The sequence below is a fragment of the Myotis brandtii genome, unplaced genomic scaffold (genome assembly GCF_000412655.1).
Source record: "Myotis brandtii unplaced genomic scaffold, ASM41265v1 scaffold209, whole genome shotgun sequence".
NCBI classification, from domain to species: Eukaryota; Metazoa; Chordata; class Mammalia; order Chiroptera; family Vespertilionidae; genus Myotis; species Myotis brandtii.
In genome coordinates this window covers 672,379-685,183 of record NW_005357806.1, presented here as the reverse complement: position 1 = coordinate 685,183, position 12,805 = coordinate 672,379, and the positions used below count along the sequence as shown (strand labels likewise).

The 12,805-nt window shown below is 42.4% G+C and overlaps 1 protein-coding gene across 1 annotated transcript in view; it reads left to right on the top strand.

The window, feature by feature from the left end:
- DENND5B (DENN/MADD domain containing 5B) overlaps positions 1-12,805 on the top strand; it is an 88,672-nt gene that overhangs the window by 49,267 nt on the left and 26,600 nt on the right. The window contains exons 9-12 of the mRNA XM_014539237.1: positions 3,658-3,751; positions 8,174-8,305; positions 9,570-9,722; positions 10,694-10,772. Coding sequence (XP_014394723.1) covers positions 3,658-3,751; positions 8,174-8,305; positions 9,570-9,722; positions 10,694-10,772 — 458 coding nt within the window. The remainder of the gene's footprint in view (positions 1-3,657; positions 3,752-8,173; positions 8,306-9,569; positions 9,723-10,693; positions 10,773-12,805) is intronic.

Here is a 12,805-nt window from a genome sequence, read left to right as displayed (position 1 = left end):
ATCTGAGAGAGACATGGATTGGTTGCCTCCTGAGTGCACCTTGATTGAGCCTGCACGCGCCCTTGACCTGGAATCAAAGCCTCGGGCCCTTCTGTCCTCAGGGCCTTTGCTTGGTTGCCTCCTGAGTGCACCTTGATTGAGCCTGCACACGCCCTTGACCTGGAATCAAAGCCTCGGGCCCTTCCGTCCTCAGGGCCTTTGCTCCAACCCCAACCCCTGAGCAACTGACTAGGGCTACACATTTTTTGGTTACTTATATTTTACTCTTTCCCTTTATTTATTGTATAAAGTTTTTATCAGCTGATGTTTATACTCTGCTTCAGAGTTGTTAAAGAAAAATATTCATGACACTTTTTGAAGATGGTAAGACAGACTTTATTCAAGAGACCATGGCGGTAGGTGTAGGGACCACCACAGTGGGGCATCGCAGTGGGGAAGAGAGATTGGCCTCAGCTCCAGACACGTGATGGGCAAGGAGGGCTTTATAGCCAAGGAGCAGAGATGGACAGTTACTAAGAGGAAACATTAGGGGTAAGGAGGGATTCAGACTCCACTGTCCTAACCGGATTCTTGCTGAAGGCTGGCCAGATGATTGGGCATCACCCAGGGGATGTGAAGGATGAGGAACACAATCAGAAAAGAGCTCCTGTACCCTGAGGGTGGGAGCTCCTCCTCAGCTGACTCAGCAGGGTTCTTACTAAAACTAGATTTTACAAGGAAGTGCACTGATTGTCATTTGGTCAAGCAAAAAATCTTTGTCAGAGTCTTACTATGTTTTTTTCTGGATCTTTTCAGTTTCCTCAATTTTCTTTCTTTTTTAATATAATATATTTTTTATTGATTTCAGAGAGAAAGGGAGAGGGAGAGATAGAAACATAAATGATGAGAGAGAATCATTGATCAGCTGCCTCCTGCATGCCTCCCACTGGGGATCAAGCCCATAACCCCAGTATGTGCCCTTGACCGGAATCAAACCTGGGACCTTTCAGTCTGTAGGCCTATGCTCTATCCACTGAGCCAAACCAGCTAGGGTTCCTCAATTTTCTTTGTATTCTTTTTACAGTCTTACATTGATCCTTTGCTTGAGTGAGATTTCCAAGGATTCCCCTTCAGAGATCTATCACTAGATCTTTGCACATTTTTTCCCCTGATATAAACCTATCTATATTCTTTTTAAGTATATATATATATTAAGAGAAGCTACCTTTCTTGCTACCATTTTTCTTATAATTATTTAATGGTAGGAACTACAATTGGGGAATATAAGAGGGGTAGACCTGCAGACTGAAGATGGGTAGAATTTAGATTTGGAGTGCTCCTCTAGCAGACTGAAATGAGATGATTGAGAAGCTTGAAACCAAAGGCATGCATAAAGTATTTTAAAAGAAACAAAAGAAGCAGCTTTCTCATTTTAAGTTTTTTTGTAAATTGGATACTTTATTAATAAAATAATTAAAAGTAATAAGTTGTCAGAAATGCAATATGACTTTTCCTGAATGGCTAAAATATAAGTTCATCTTAATATATTTTTATTTATTTCAGAGAGAAAAGGTAAGGGAGGGAGAGATAGGAACATTAATGATGAGAGAGAATCATTGATTAGCTGCCTCCTGCACACCCCCTCCTGGGGATTGAGCCCAAAACCTGGGCATATGCCCTTGACTGGAATTGAACCTGGGACCCTTCAGTCCACAGGCCAGTGCTCTATCCACTGAGCCAAACCAGCCAGGGCTGTAAGTTCAATTTAAATTGTGGGTATCTCTGCTGTCAAGGATATACTCAAGAGTAAATATTCTTAGAATGGTTTGATGAATACATAGTCAAACCTGGGAAATTTTTAAAAATAGTTTAATATAAAATGATACACATTCATTCAAAATTTTACTGGAAAGTGATAGGGTAAATTTTAAAACCACCCATAACGCCATCATCATGATATGTTAACATTTGGTGTTGTTTTTCCATTGCATGGATCCTGCTGTGTGTGCACACATATGTGCATGTTCACACTTTTTTCCTTTATACAAAATTAGAATATTGTTTGTAGAATGTTGTGCCGTGCTTTTTTAATTCATTATTGTATCAGGGGCACTCTTCCATAGTACCTCCTATTGTTGAATGTTAGGTTGTTTTGATCACATTTACTTAATTCTAACTGTTGGGTGTAAGATCTGCGATTAACTCAAAAGCTTTTTCAAAAAGTATGCATTCAGCCTGCTTTTGGAGTGAAAGGTATATCCTCGTTTCAGGAACATGTAAAAGCCAAAATGTGTCTTGGAATAAAGGAAACACACTGCATATGTACTATGATGAACATCTGTAAACCTAAATGTTAGGTTGCATCTGTGATTATTTATTTAAGGCCTATTTGTAGAAGGGGCAGGTGACGTAGTAGATTCTGCCAGTAAAATGGCTGATAGACATGATACAAGCCCTTCAAGAGTTTATAGTAGAGAGGAAAGATAAGTAAGAATAACACACTGGTAGGAACTACAATTGGGGAATATAAGAGGGGTAGAATTTAGATTTGTTAGAATCATAGAACACTTTCCGTGTGCCGTCTAAGCTATCTGGAAGATGAATAGACGTTGGGAGAACACCGCATGGACAAAGGCTCAAATGTGAGAGAGCCTTCCATTGGAAACACTGAGGCGGTTGAAAATAGCTGGAGTTTTAAGGTAGAAGGAGTGATCAGCAGTACTAAATGTAGCAGAGAGTTTGAGTAAGCTAAGAATGGAATGAATAATAGCCATTGCAGGTGGGGGTATCTGGCTCCATCAGGAGCATTTTCATGGGAAGAAGCTGATTTGAGATGAACTAAAGAGCCAAAGGTAAATAAAGGCCTTACCGCTAAGCTTTTAAAGTGTTTTTACATAAGAAGAGTGAAGAAAGAGACTTCAACATAACTATAGGGTCAGCATGCTTGTAAGCTGCAAGGAAATATGCAGGTGGGAGAGAAAAATAGGATTGGCAGCAAAGGCGGTGATTCATAGAGCAGGCTGAAGAAGGCAAGAGAGAACTGGTCAGGGATATAGGTGGGAGAAATAGTTTTGAGGCATGGCCAGTATGTTTCATACTTCGGGATTAGAAGAAAGATGAGGTGTCTGTGTGTGCATCACTAAATAGAGTGCATGGGGAAGGAGGCAAGGTGGGTCTTCAGTTGTGTGGAGGTACTTGAGAATAAAGCGAAAGGTGTGGAAATAGTCTTTGAGGGGGTTGGGGGAGACTTGGTAAAGGGCAGGTAAAGTGATTCATGGGTAGCCATGAATGAAATAAAAAACTAACCTACATGGGTACGAGAATAAGGAAGTGAGAGGGTAATATTCACTCAGGGTTTGGGGTTGTGTTGGGTGGGCAAGATGGAAAGGAGAAGGTCATTACAGAGGGGATAACTACGCTTTTTTAAAAAAAAAAAGTCTTGATTGTGGTGACGATTACATATCTCTTTGCATATACTAAACACCATTTAACTACATGCTTTAAATGGGTGATTGCATGGTATTTAAGTTATATCTCAGTAAAGCTGTCATGTATTTTAAAAAGAAAAATAAGTATTGTCAGTCTTTTGTTTTGAACAGTTCATTCTTTCTGTTTTTAAAGTTAAGTGACTACATTGCTTGGGTTTGCTTGTTTTCACCTATGGATTCTATTTCTCAGTCGCTGGGTAAGTCGGAGCGCCACCACGCAGCGCAGGAAAGACCGCCTCCGCCAGCATTCCGAGCACATGGGCCTGGACAACGACTTGAAGGAGGTATGTGGGCTGCCTTCCTGGGATGCTTGATGCAGAGCCACCAGCGAGGCTCACTCAGCCCAGCAGGTGTCATTGTATAGGGTCTTTCCCATTCTTTAAAAAAAAACAACACAAAAACAGTTCAGTTATATTTTAAATAGTAATCCTTTTGTACTGACTTAGAGCAGAAAACACCTTTTTTTCCCATTTTTGTAATTTTAGTACATCTAAAAAAGGCTCGAATACAAGACTCCTTGTGTATCACAATTACAAGGCCAAGTTTAAGATAAATTTTTGGTCAATATATCTCTTGTAGGGAAAAAATTTTATAAGAAGCATAGACATTATTTTAAGCATAATTTAAACATAGTAAGTAAAGATGTATCTGCCTGTTCTTTGTCTTTGTCTTGCTGACACCATTTTAAAAGTTTTTTTAAGTTATTTTAAAATTAAGATCCTATGCTTTATTTGTACTACTTGAAAATAAAACCATAATTATGTGTTTGAGTAATTTTAAATAAGTTGATTATTTCTTGAGATCAAAAGAAAAAAATGCAATCAGAAAATCTGTTAACTATAGTCTAAACTCAAATGTGTAAAAATAAAGCAGAAAACATCATTTTAAATATATATTGCTTTTTTTTTGTTTATGCCTATATGATTTTAAACATTTTCTTAAGAACTGAATTTATCTAGTGCTTTTCTTTGTGCTACTGTATTTTCTCTCTCCTTTTTCTTTTGCTGTGACTTTATCGTATGCATGCTTGTTTTGCTTGTCTCTTTCTCCCATATCCTTTTTTTTTTGTCTTTGGCATTCTCCATCCTCTTAGCCATCCGGGGAACTTTTGGTCTGTCAGAACTCCATGGCATTCTGGGAGTGGGACCAGGGCCCACCTCCTCCTGCACGACTTCCCAAAAAATCCTTCTCTGAGTGCTGCCTGGTATGTTCTTAACCTGAAAGTACTTTGCAGATGTTCCCGACTCTTGTCTTTGGTGTTCCTTGAATGACCCACTGCGTGAGTGCACAGAGCTCTGGCATGCCCCACATCACCCCGAGACATGAACGCGCAGCCTCTCCATTCTGCATTTCACTGCCTCTTGTGTTTGGCACCTTTTCGTGGTGGTGTGTGCTAACACGAGTAATTCTGTACTGTTGGCAGGTAAAACTGATTCTTCAAGTCCCTAATCAGTGTGATTGGGAGGGAGGATGGAGAACAGATTTAGCAAATTATTTTTCTTCCAAAGGGAACTGAAGTCCAAGCGACTTGTCCAAAGTTAGATGGATGCACAAAGGCAGCGCCGGGCCTACAGCCCAGGACTCCTGACTTCCAGGCAGGTCCTCTTACCGTAACCCTGCATACCAGGTGGCACGAAACAGCCGCCCTCAGGGCAAGAGGACTCTTAGTTGTATTTTGTTCCTATTATGACATTAGCATAAATTTACCCAACTTTACCATGTCCTTCTCTTCACAAGCTCAGTGCCAGGCTGTTTATTAGAAAACTCGGGGAGAGCCTGTACTGAAGAGTGGTTGGTTCGGTGGTTACTAATGAGCAGGATGTATGTTCATAGGTAGTTCCTAGTGGTCTGTTGCTTTTGGCAGAAATGAAGAAGGGCATATTAGAACTCTCAGAAGAAATCTGAGGTGACTTCCCACTGCAGTGAAGTAGGCTATCCTATATAATAAAGAGGTAATATGCTAATTGACCATCACTCCAACACACAAGATGGCCCCCCCATGTGGTCAAAGATGGCCTCCACAAGATGGCCAGCAGGGGAGGGCAGTTGGGGGCGATCAGGCCAGCTGGGGAGGGCAGTTGGAGGTGATCAGGCCTGCAGGGGAGGTCAGTTGGTGTGACCAGGCCTATAGGGGAGGACAGTTGGGGGGGACCAGGCCTGCAGGGGAGGGCCGTTAGGGGTGACCAGGCTGGCAGGGGAGGGCAGTTGGGGGGGACCAGGCCTGCAGGGGAGGGCAGTTAGGGGCAATCAGGCCAGCAGGGGAGCAGTTAGGTGTCGACCATGCTGGCAAGGAGTGGTTAGGGGGTAATCAGTCTGCCAGGCAGAAGCGGTTGGGCAGTCAGGCAGGCAGGCAGGCGAGTGGTTGGGAGCCAGCAGTCCTGGATTGTGAGAAGGATGTCCTAAATGGGCAGTCGGACATCCCTCGAGGGGTCCCAGATTGGAGAAGGTGTAGGCTGGGTTGAGGGACACACACACACACACACACACACACACACACACACACGTGCACAAATTTCGTGCACAGGACCTCTAGTAGTATTATAAAAGCATTCCTTGTGAAAGTTTGTCTTTTTCCTCCATTTTCATCTTAAAATACACCCTGTCTTCCAAAAGCAAATCACGTTTTTCTCATCACTTGATTTGTACAGTATTCGGAGTCCACCTCCCTTCTTGCTGTGAGGAAGGGCCTGTGCCACCGTCAGCCTCCTTTCTGTGCATGCCCATGGGATGTCGCTGGTCCTGTGCCTCCAACAGAGATGCTCAGGAGACTTTACATGTAGCCTCGTGGGGCTCCCTGCTGGCTGATAACTCTCCCCACCCCATGGGTACAGTGCTGGGTGCTCAGACTTTATGGCCACTCAAAGGACAGCCCTATTCTAACTTTTCATTTATATAAGAGAACACAAATTTTAAACGGTGCTTAATTATTAATCCAACTATTTTTTCTTCCTACCCTCTTGCCTGACCATGCTCCTCACTCCTTTTCTTGCAGGCAGTGTTTCTTCCTAAGCCAAGTTTGATACTTAACTCTTCTTGAGAATTGAGTCTTATAGTGGTTCTCTCTGCATTTGCACAAGCCCTACAGGCAGAGGAACTGAGGATGGGGGAGAAACAGAACCTCACCAGATAACATTTGTTTTTACTAGACTTCTATCTCTGATTTGTAATATTCCAAATAACATTAGTGCAACCTGAAATAATAAGAATTGCAGATAAAATTCTCACATGGGATCCCTGCCTCTACTTCAGGTTAGTTTTTCTAACACTTTATTTCCTGCTTTTATTTCTTTGAAAACTGACCTTCAGGATATTTCAATAGACCTGTTAACACTTAGTTTCCTAGTGGTGATAGTTGTCTCTCATTCTCAGCTTTCCCTCTAAAAATGGTTTGAAGCAGAAAGAGGTATACACAAGTTTACAGGAACTTAATGCTTGTGGAGTTCATTTGATTTTTAAACCTGTACTTAAAATGGTTGCACTGGAAAAGAAGCAGGTCATTTCGTTAATGTGGCATTTCATCAGGAGAGTCGGGAAATAGCAGGTAAACTAGTCCGTTGAATCCCTAATCAGTGGGATTTTTTAAAAACAATTTATAACAGATTTATCAGATTATTTTTCTTCTGGAGGAGAAATACATTAAATGTACAAACTCCCTTTCATTTAAAGAATGCAAAGGATTTTACACATCTTCACTTACAATTTCAAATTCTGCCCTTAAGATAGTAAGATAGATTTCACATATGTGTCTGTGGGAGGATGCGCTGGCTAGCAATCTCTCTCCCTCTCCAACAAACTGCTAGTTTTACTATATAATTTAGAGTAGTTATTCTCTAAATATGGTCCTACGATACTTGGAGTTTGGGGGATTCTGTCCTGTGGTCCTGAAGCAAACATAAGGTACCTGAATGAGCTTTTGCAGGTGGCATAGAAAGAGCCAGCAGGCGTCCTGCACACATCACATGTAGTGATTTTATTTTATTTTTTTCTGGGAATTTACTAACCAAAGCTCAAGCTCAGTGGACTGGGTTTCTCAGCTACTCTCTGAGCCATCACAAGTACTGCTATGTTTTCACTTTCTCTTGATGATGGAAGAAGGCACAGGACAAACATGTCACAGAAACGAGCGGCCTCCTGCTTGTGGACCACATTTCAGAGTGGTCTCCAAGCCTTTCTTTGAGGGAGGTAGGCCTGTTTTAGGCCCATCTTATGAATAAACAGAACGCCTGAGGTCATAAAACCAGTTGCCCCCAGATTCTAGAGGTCCTGCTGTGACTTGATTGGAGGAAAGGGTTGGCTGGGAGCAATGCCCGAGAGCCACGTGATCTGCGGGGACAGGTGTGGGAAACCAGTGACCGGAGAATCACTGGGTTCCTGCAGAACCTGGACTGTAACCCAGACCTCCAGTTTTTTCATTCCAGCCGTGCTCCTGACTAATCACAACCTCGGGTCTTTCCAATGAAGCGACCGAACTAGATGAAATTCCATCTCATTTGAATGCATTTTAACCTGATGGGGTTTCTGTCCCCCTGTTTTCACAGGGGCTAATGGTTGGTGGGAGCACAGGGGTCTGCCTTTTGGCACACTGAAACTTGAGTTGCTGTTGCATGTGTACACTTCCGTTCTTCCCACACTTGCTTTTTTTCAAGGTTAAATAGGTCAGAAGAATATCTGATGTTTATGCATTAAAAATGCTCTTTAATTTTTAGAAATATATGCAAGAGGCGCGAAGTTTAGGAAAAAACCTGAGGCAACCCAAATTGTCAGACCTCTCTCCTGCCGTGATTGCACAGACCAACTGGAAATTTGTGGAAGGCTTATTAAAGGAATGTAGAATGAAGGTACGTATTACAGATGCGAGGACACGGTGTGCATTCGCGGTTACTCCACGTGTGGGGCTATGATGAGCAGCGGTCACCCCGTTTGAGCCCGTAGCTTCCCTAGAAGAAAACTTGTCCTGGGGCCCAAACCTCGTGTGCTTTCTCCTGAGGTCATGAGCCTCCATGGCTCCTCCATGGCCCGTAGAATCAGTGACTTGGGAGCTCTGCACAGTTTTGTCACCTTTTCAGCCATGGCTGTCTTCCTCTCCGACATGAATGGATATTAAGCCAGTCAGAAGTTGTGTCAGGGATGTTGTCATCTTATGCAAAAGACTACACATTTATGTGTGTGTGTCTGTATGTGCGTCTGTTGGAACCTTATCTGTGTCCATACATGTGTGAGTAGACCCATTAGAAGATGCTAGCTGTGTTGTGGGCTTGTGTATATTATATACCAGTCTCCTCTCTGATATCTGTGTTTACCAGAGGTAGCAATACAGATTGGCAAACCTCAGAACATTTTAACCAGTAATTTTATTCATTCATCTGTCAGTCATTTCTCCAGGACCTTCTCTGTGTGTATGCAATAAATGCCCTATTTTTAGCATCCACAGTCAGTGCTGAATCAGACAGACAAGGTCCCTGCCTAAAGGAACTGGATTCCCCCTCACTTTACATTTTATAAGAGCAGCTACGACTGCTGTAAATCAACTTACCTGAACCTGATTTCCATTTCCTTTCCGTTTTCTGGTGCATGCTCATGAGCACGCAAGAAATGAAACAGAAAAGGAGGAAGGAAAAAAAGAGACCTAGTGCACTCAGAGAGTTCCGGTTTGTCTTACGGCTTCTGCCTCAGTGCAATCAGAACTACGTGCAGACACTGTTCGTTTGCTAAGGTGTGGGGCAGTGGGGTGAGCTGTGGTGGCAGGATGGGGTTTTAGCTTCTGACAGGGCATTTTCTAGGTCTGGTGTAATTCCTCAGTGTTAAATTAGTAATCTGAAAAGTGTCGTGCATAAACATTAACATGTTTGCATGGGGGTACTTTAAAATCATTTCAAAGTATCCCTTTAGTGGCCCTCTGTTTCTCTGACAAAATAGTAGAAGTATGCATAATATTACTCCAGTGAGTTGACCAAAGAGATTAAGACACTTTTCCCAAGGTGACTAAAAATCTGCAGTTAGAAGTATAACGCAGGGACCCCAGGTCTCCTGATCCGGTGGCGGACTTGTGGGCTCTGGCCTTGCTGCTGGGATAACACTTGTGGCCACACGTGATGTTTCCAGACCAAACGCATGCTGGTGGAGAAGATGGGCCACGAAGCAGTGGAGCTGGGCCACGGAGAAGCGAACATCACGGGCTTGGAGGAGAACACCTTGATCGCCAGCCTCTGTGACCTTCTGGAGAGGATATGGAGCCACGGCTTGCTGGTCAAGCAGGTAACCGCGTCCGCGCCCCGGTGACATGGCCGTTAGGAGCCCTGTGAGGAAACGGAGCAAGGAGAAAAGGACACCATCATAATGAAAGGGTCTGTCTCCTTGTCACAGGATGACTAGAAACGCACCACGGGCGTTTCGATTCCAGAAAAAGAAAACGTAACCCGTGATTAGGAGGCGGTCGCGCTCTTTCCTGGTAAACAGGAAAGGATGAAGCAGCCCACACTCTGCACAGGCTCTACCCCCGTGGATCCCACTCAGGGCCGCTGTCACTGTCCAGCAAAGACGTCAGTCAGCCAGAATTAGCACTTCTTTCCTTGTTAAGTTATCTAGTTATTCAGGATGGAAAATTTTAAAAAAAGATTAAGATGGTTTCTTTGCTTTTGTCTTTCTCCTGTCCCTTTCTGGTTTTGTGCTGTTTTGTTTCTGTTGGGTGCATATTTCTTTTCTTCTTCCCCTTTTCTCTTTCTCCTCTTGTCCCAACTTTCTTCCCTGGTTGCTGTTCCATATATTGAAACATATTTTGCATATGGATATGCAAAAACATCAGGTGCTGCTAGAGCCTCTTAATTCCCTGGTTTCTGGTGTGGCTAGTATAGACAGCCCTAAGCACATACAACTAAGGAACAGCCAAGCCGGGGTCAGCGATCTGTGTGCCTCCACTTCTGGCCTCTTGCTTAGTAGCTGCCGTTCCCAGCTGTTGCCAGTGTTCTCAGTGAGGCAAAGAATGACCCTCGTTACATGTGACGAGGAACGGATAGGCTTGGGTTGCCAAACTTCACAATGGCGCCAGTGTTCTCAGTGAGGCAAAGAATGACCCTCGTTATACATGACGTCACACAGCTAGGAACGGATGAGCTTGGGTCGCCAAACTTCACAATGGTTGTTTCAACGTGAATGGTTTTGATGAGAAATTATTTTTTTATGAATTATTTCTTATAAAATGAAAAATTTTATATCCCTTGTACTTTCAGGGGAAGTCGGCTTTGTGGTCGCATTTAATTCAGTTTCAGGACAGAGAAGAGAAACAAGAGCACCTTGCAGAATCACCAGGTGAGAGTTCATTGGTTGTTTCTACAGAAGAGGCAGCATGGGACCACGTGAAGAATCAGGACCTTATAGCTTTGTCTCTACCTCTCTCTCCACTAAAACTAACCTCATCTCGTCAGTAGTGGGGTGAAGTAGAAGGAGCAGTACTGTTTACTAGCTGTGAAGCCTTTCTGATCCTCAGCTTCCTCATTCACAAGACAGAAAAAATAATAGTGTCTATGCCAAGACTGTAATGTTGATCAAATAAGATAACACATGTAAAGGGTCACACAAGTGAAGCAGTGTTCTCAAATAACATCATTTTTTCAAAGTTGTTTCGTTATAATGTTGATGAAGGAAAAATCAGTTCCTGGCCTTGGCCATTGTCTCTGTGGAGTTGTCTCCGGGGACTTGTTTCCTCCCACATCCCAAAGGTGTGTGCGTGAGGTGAATCCCTGCATCTAAGTTGTCCCAGTGTGCGTCAGTGTGGGTGTGAGTGCGCCCTGCGACGGCGAGGCATCCTGTTCAGGTGGGCTCCCACCGTACCCCTGTTCTGCCAGGCGAGGCTTCAGCCAGCTGTGACCCTGAACTAGAATAAGCAGATTGGAAAACCATCTTACTTGTTTTCTTAATGGTAACATGGATTTTGTCAGACATCAAGTCACAGTTTCTAAGAACTTACCAATACTAAGTGAAAATTTACTGTATCCTTACTCTCACCAGTATTAGGGTGATTGGAAAACCATCTTACTTGTTTTCTTAATGGTAACATGGGTTTTGTCAGACATCATTTTGCTTCAAGTCACAGTTTCTAAGAATTTACCAATATTAAGTGAAGATTTACTGTATACCTTACTCTCACCAGTATTAGGGTGATATTTTTCTGAAAGAAAAGTTTTATAACCATCATTCGTTTTTCAGGTGAAACAATGTGCATATATGTCTCCAAAATCTTCAGGAATGATATTTCTCCGTCAGTTTATAACAGGACATCATTGTTAGAAGTGTCATACATACTTCTTTAGCTAATTAGAGTTATGTAGGATTCCTAGATAACTGAGTTATTTTTCACAACAAGGCACTTGCTTTTCTTTATGTAAAATAGCCATCTGTTTCACAGAAAGTAGAACAGTGGAAAGCCTAGTAGAGATAGAATGTTTTATACTGAATTTGGAAAACTTTTCTAAAATTACAGATTTTTTTAGACATTCAGAAGTATAAAAAAATTTTTTAACTCAGGAGCCAACCTCCAGCTTAAGAAATAAAGCCTTGTGTACAATTGCTAAAAAAAAAAAGAAAAGAAAAGAAAAAGAAATAAATATGATTGAAGCGCTCTATTTTTATTCCCCTCGCTGCTGCTAGGGCTCAATACTACCCTAAATGTGGTGCTTATTGTTAGAAACCTAGTTTTTAAATGTAGCCAATGAAACAGTTAGAAATATGATTTTTTAAAATTTTAGTAATATGTTTTTATTGATTTCAGAGAGAGGAAGGGAGAGGGAGAAAGAAGTACACATCGATGATGAGAGAGAATCATCGGCTGCCTCCTGCACACCCCCTACTGGGGATTGTGCCCAAAAACATGGACACGTGCCCTGATGGGGAATAGAAATGTGACCTCTTGGTTCATGGGTCAACGCTCAGCCACTGAGCCACACTGGCCTGAGTAGGAATATGATTTTGATACTGCATTCCCCTGGAGCCTCTCTAAAAAGAATGTTATGATTCTAAAGACCCAAAATGTAACTATATTTATAAAGACTGGGGTCCACTTTAAAAGCATTCTCTAGTGTTCATCTCCCTTTGCCCCTTTTTTCTGTTGAAAAAGTAAAAAATGCATTGGCATATACTCTGTAACACTTACCTCTGTTCATAGAAAATGTAGCTTTTCAGCCCATAAGACCATAACTAAAGTAGCTTACCCTAATTAGAAAAAATAAATTCCTAGGGGACAAAATATATTTTCTAAAAAATATATTTCTTTTTATTGATTTCAGAGAGGAAGGGAGGAGAGATAGAAACATCAATGATGAGAGAGAATCATTGATCGGCTGCCT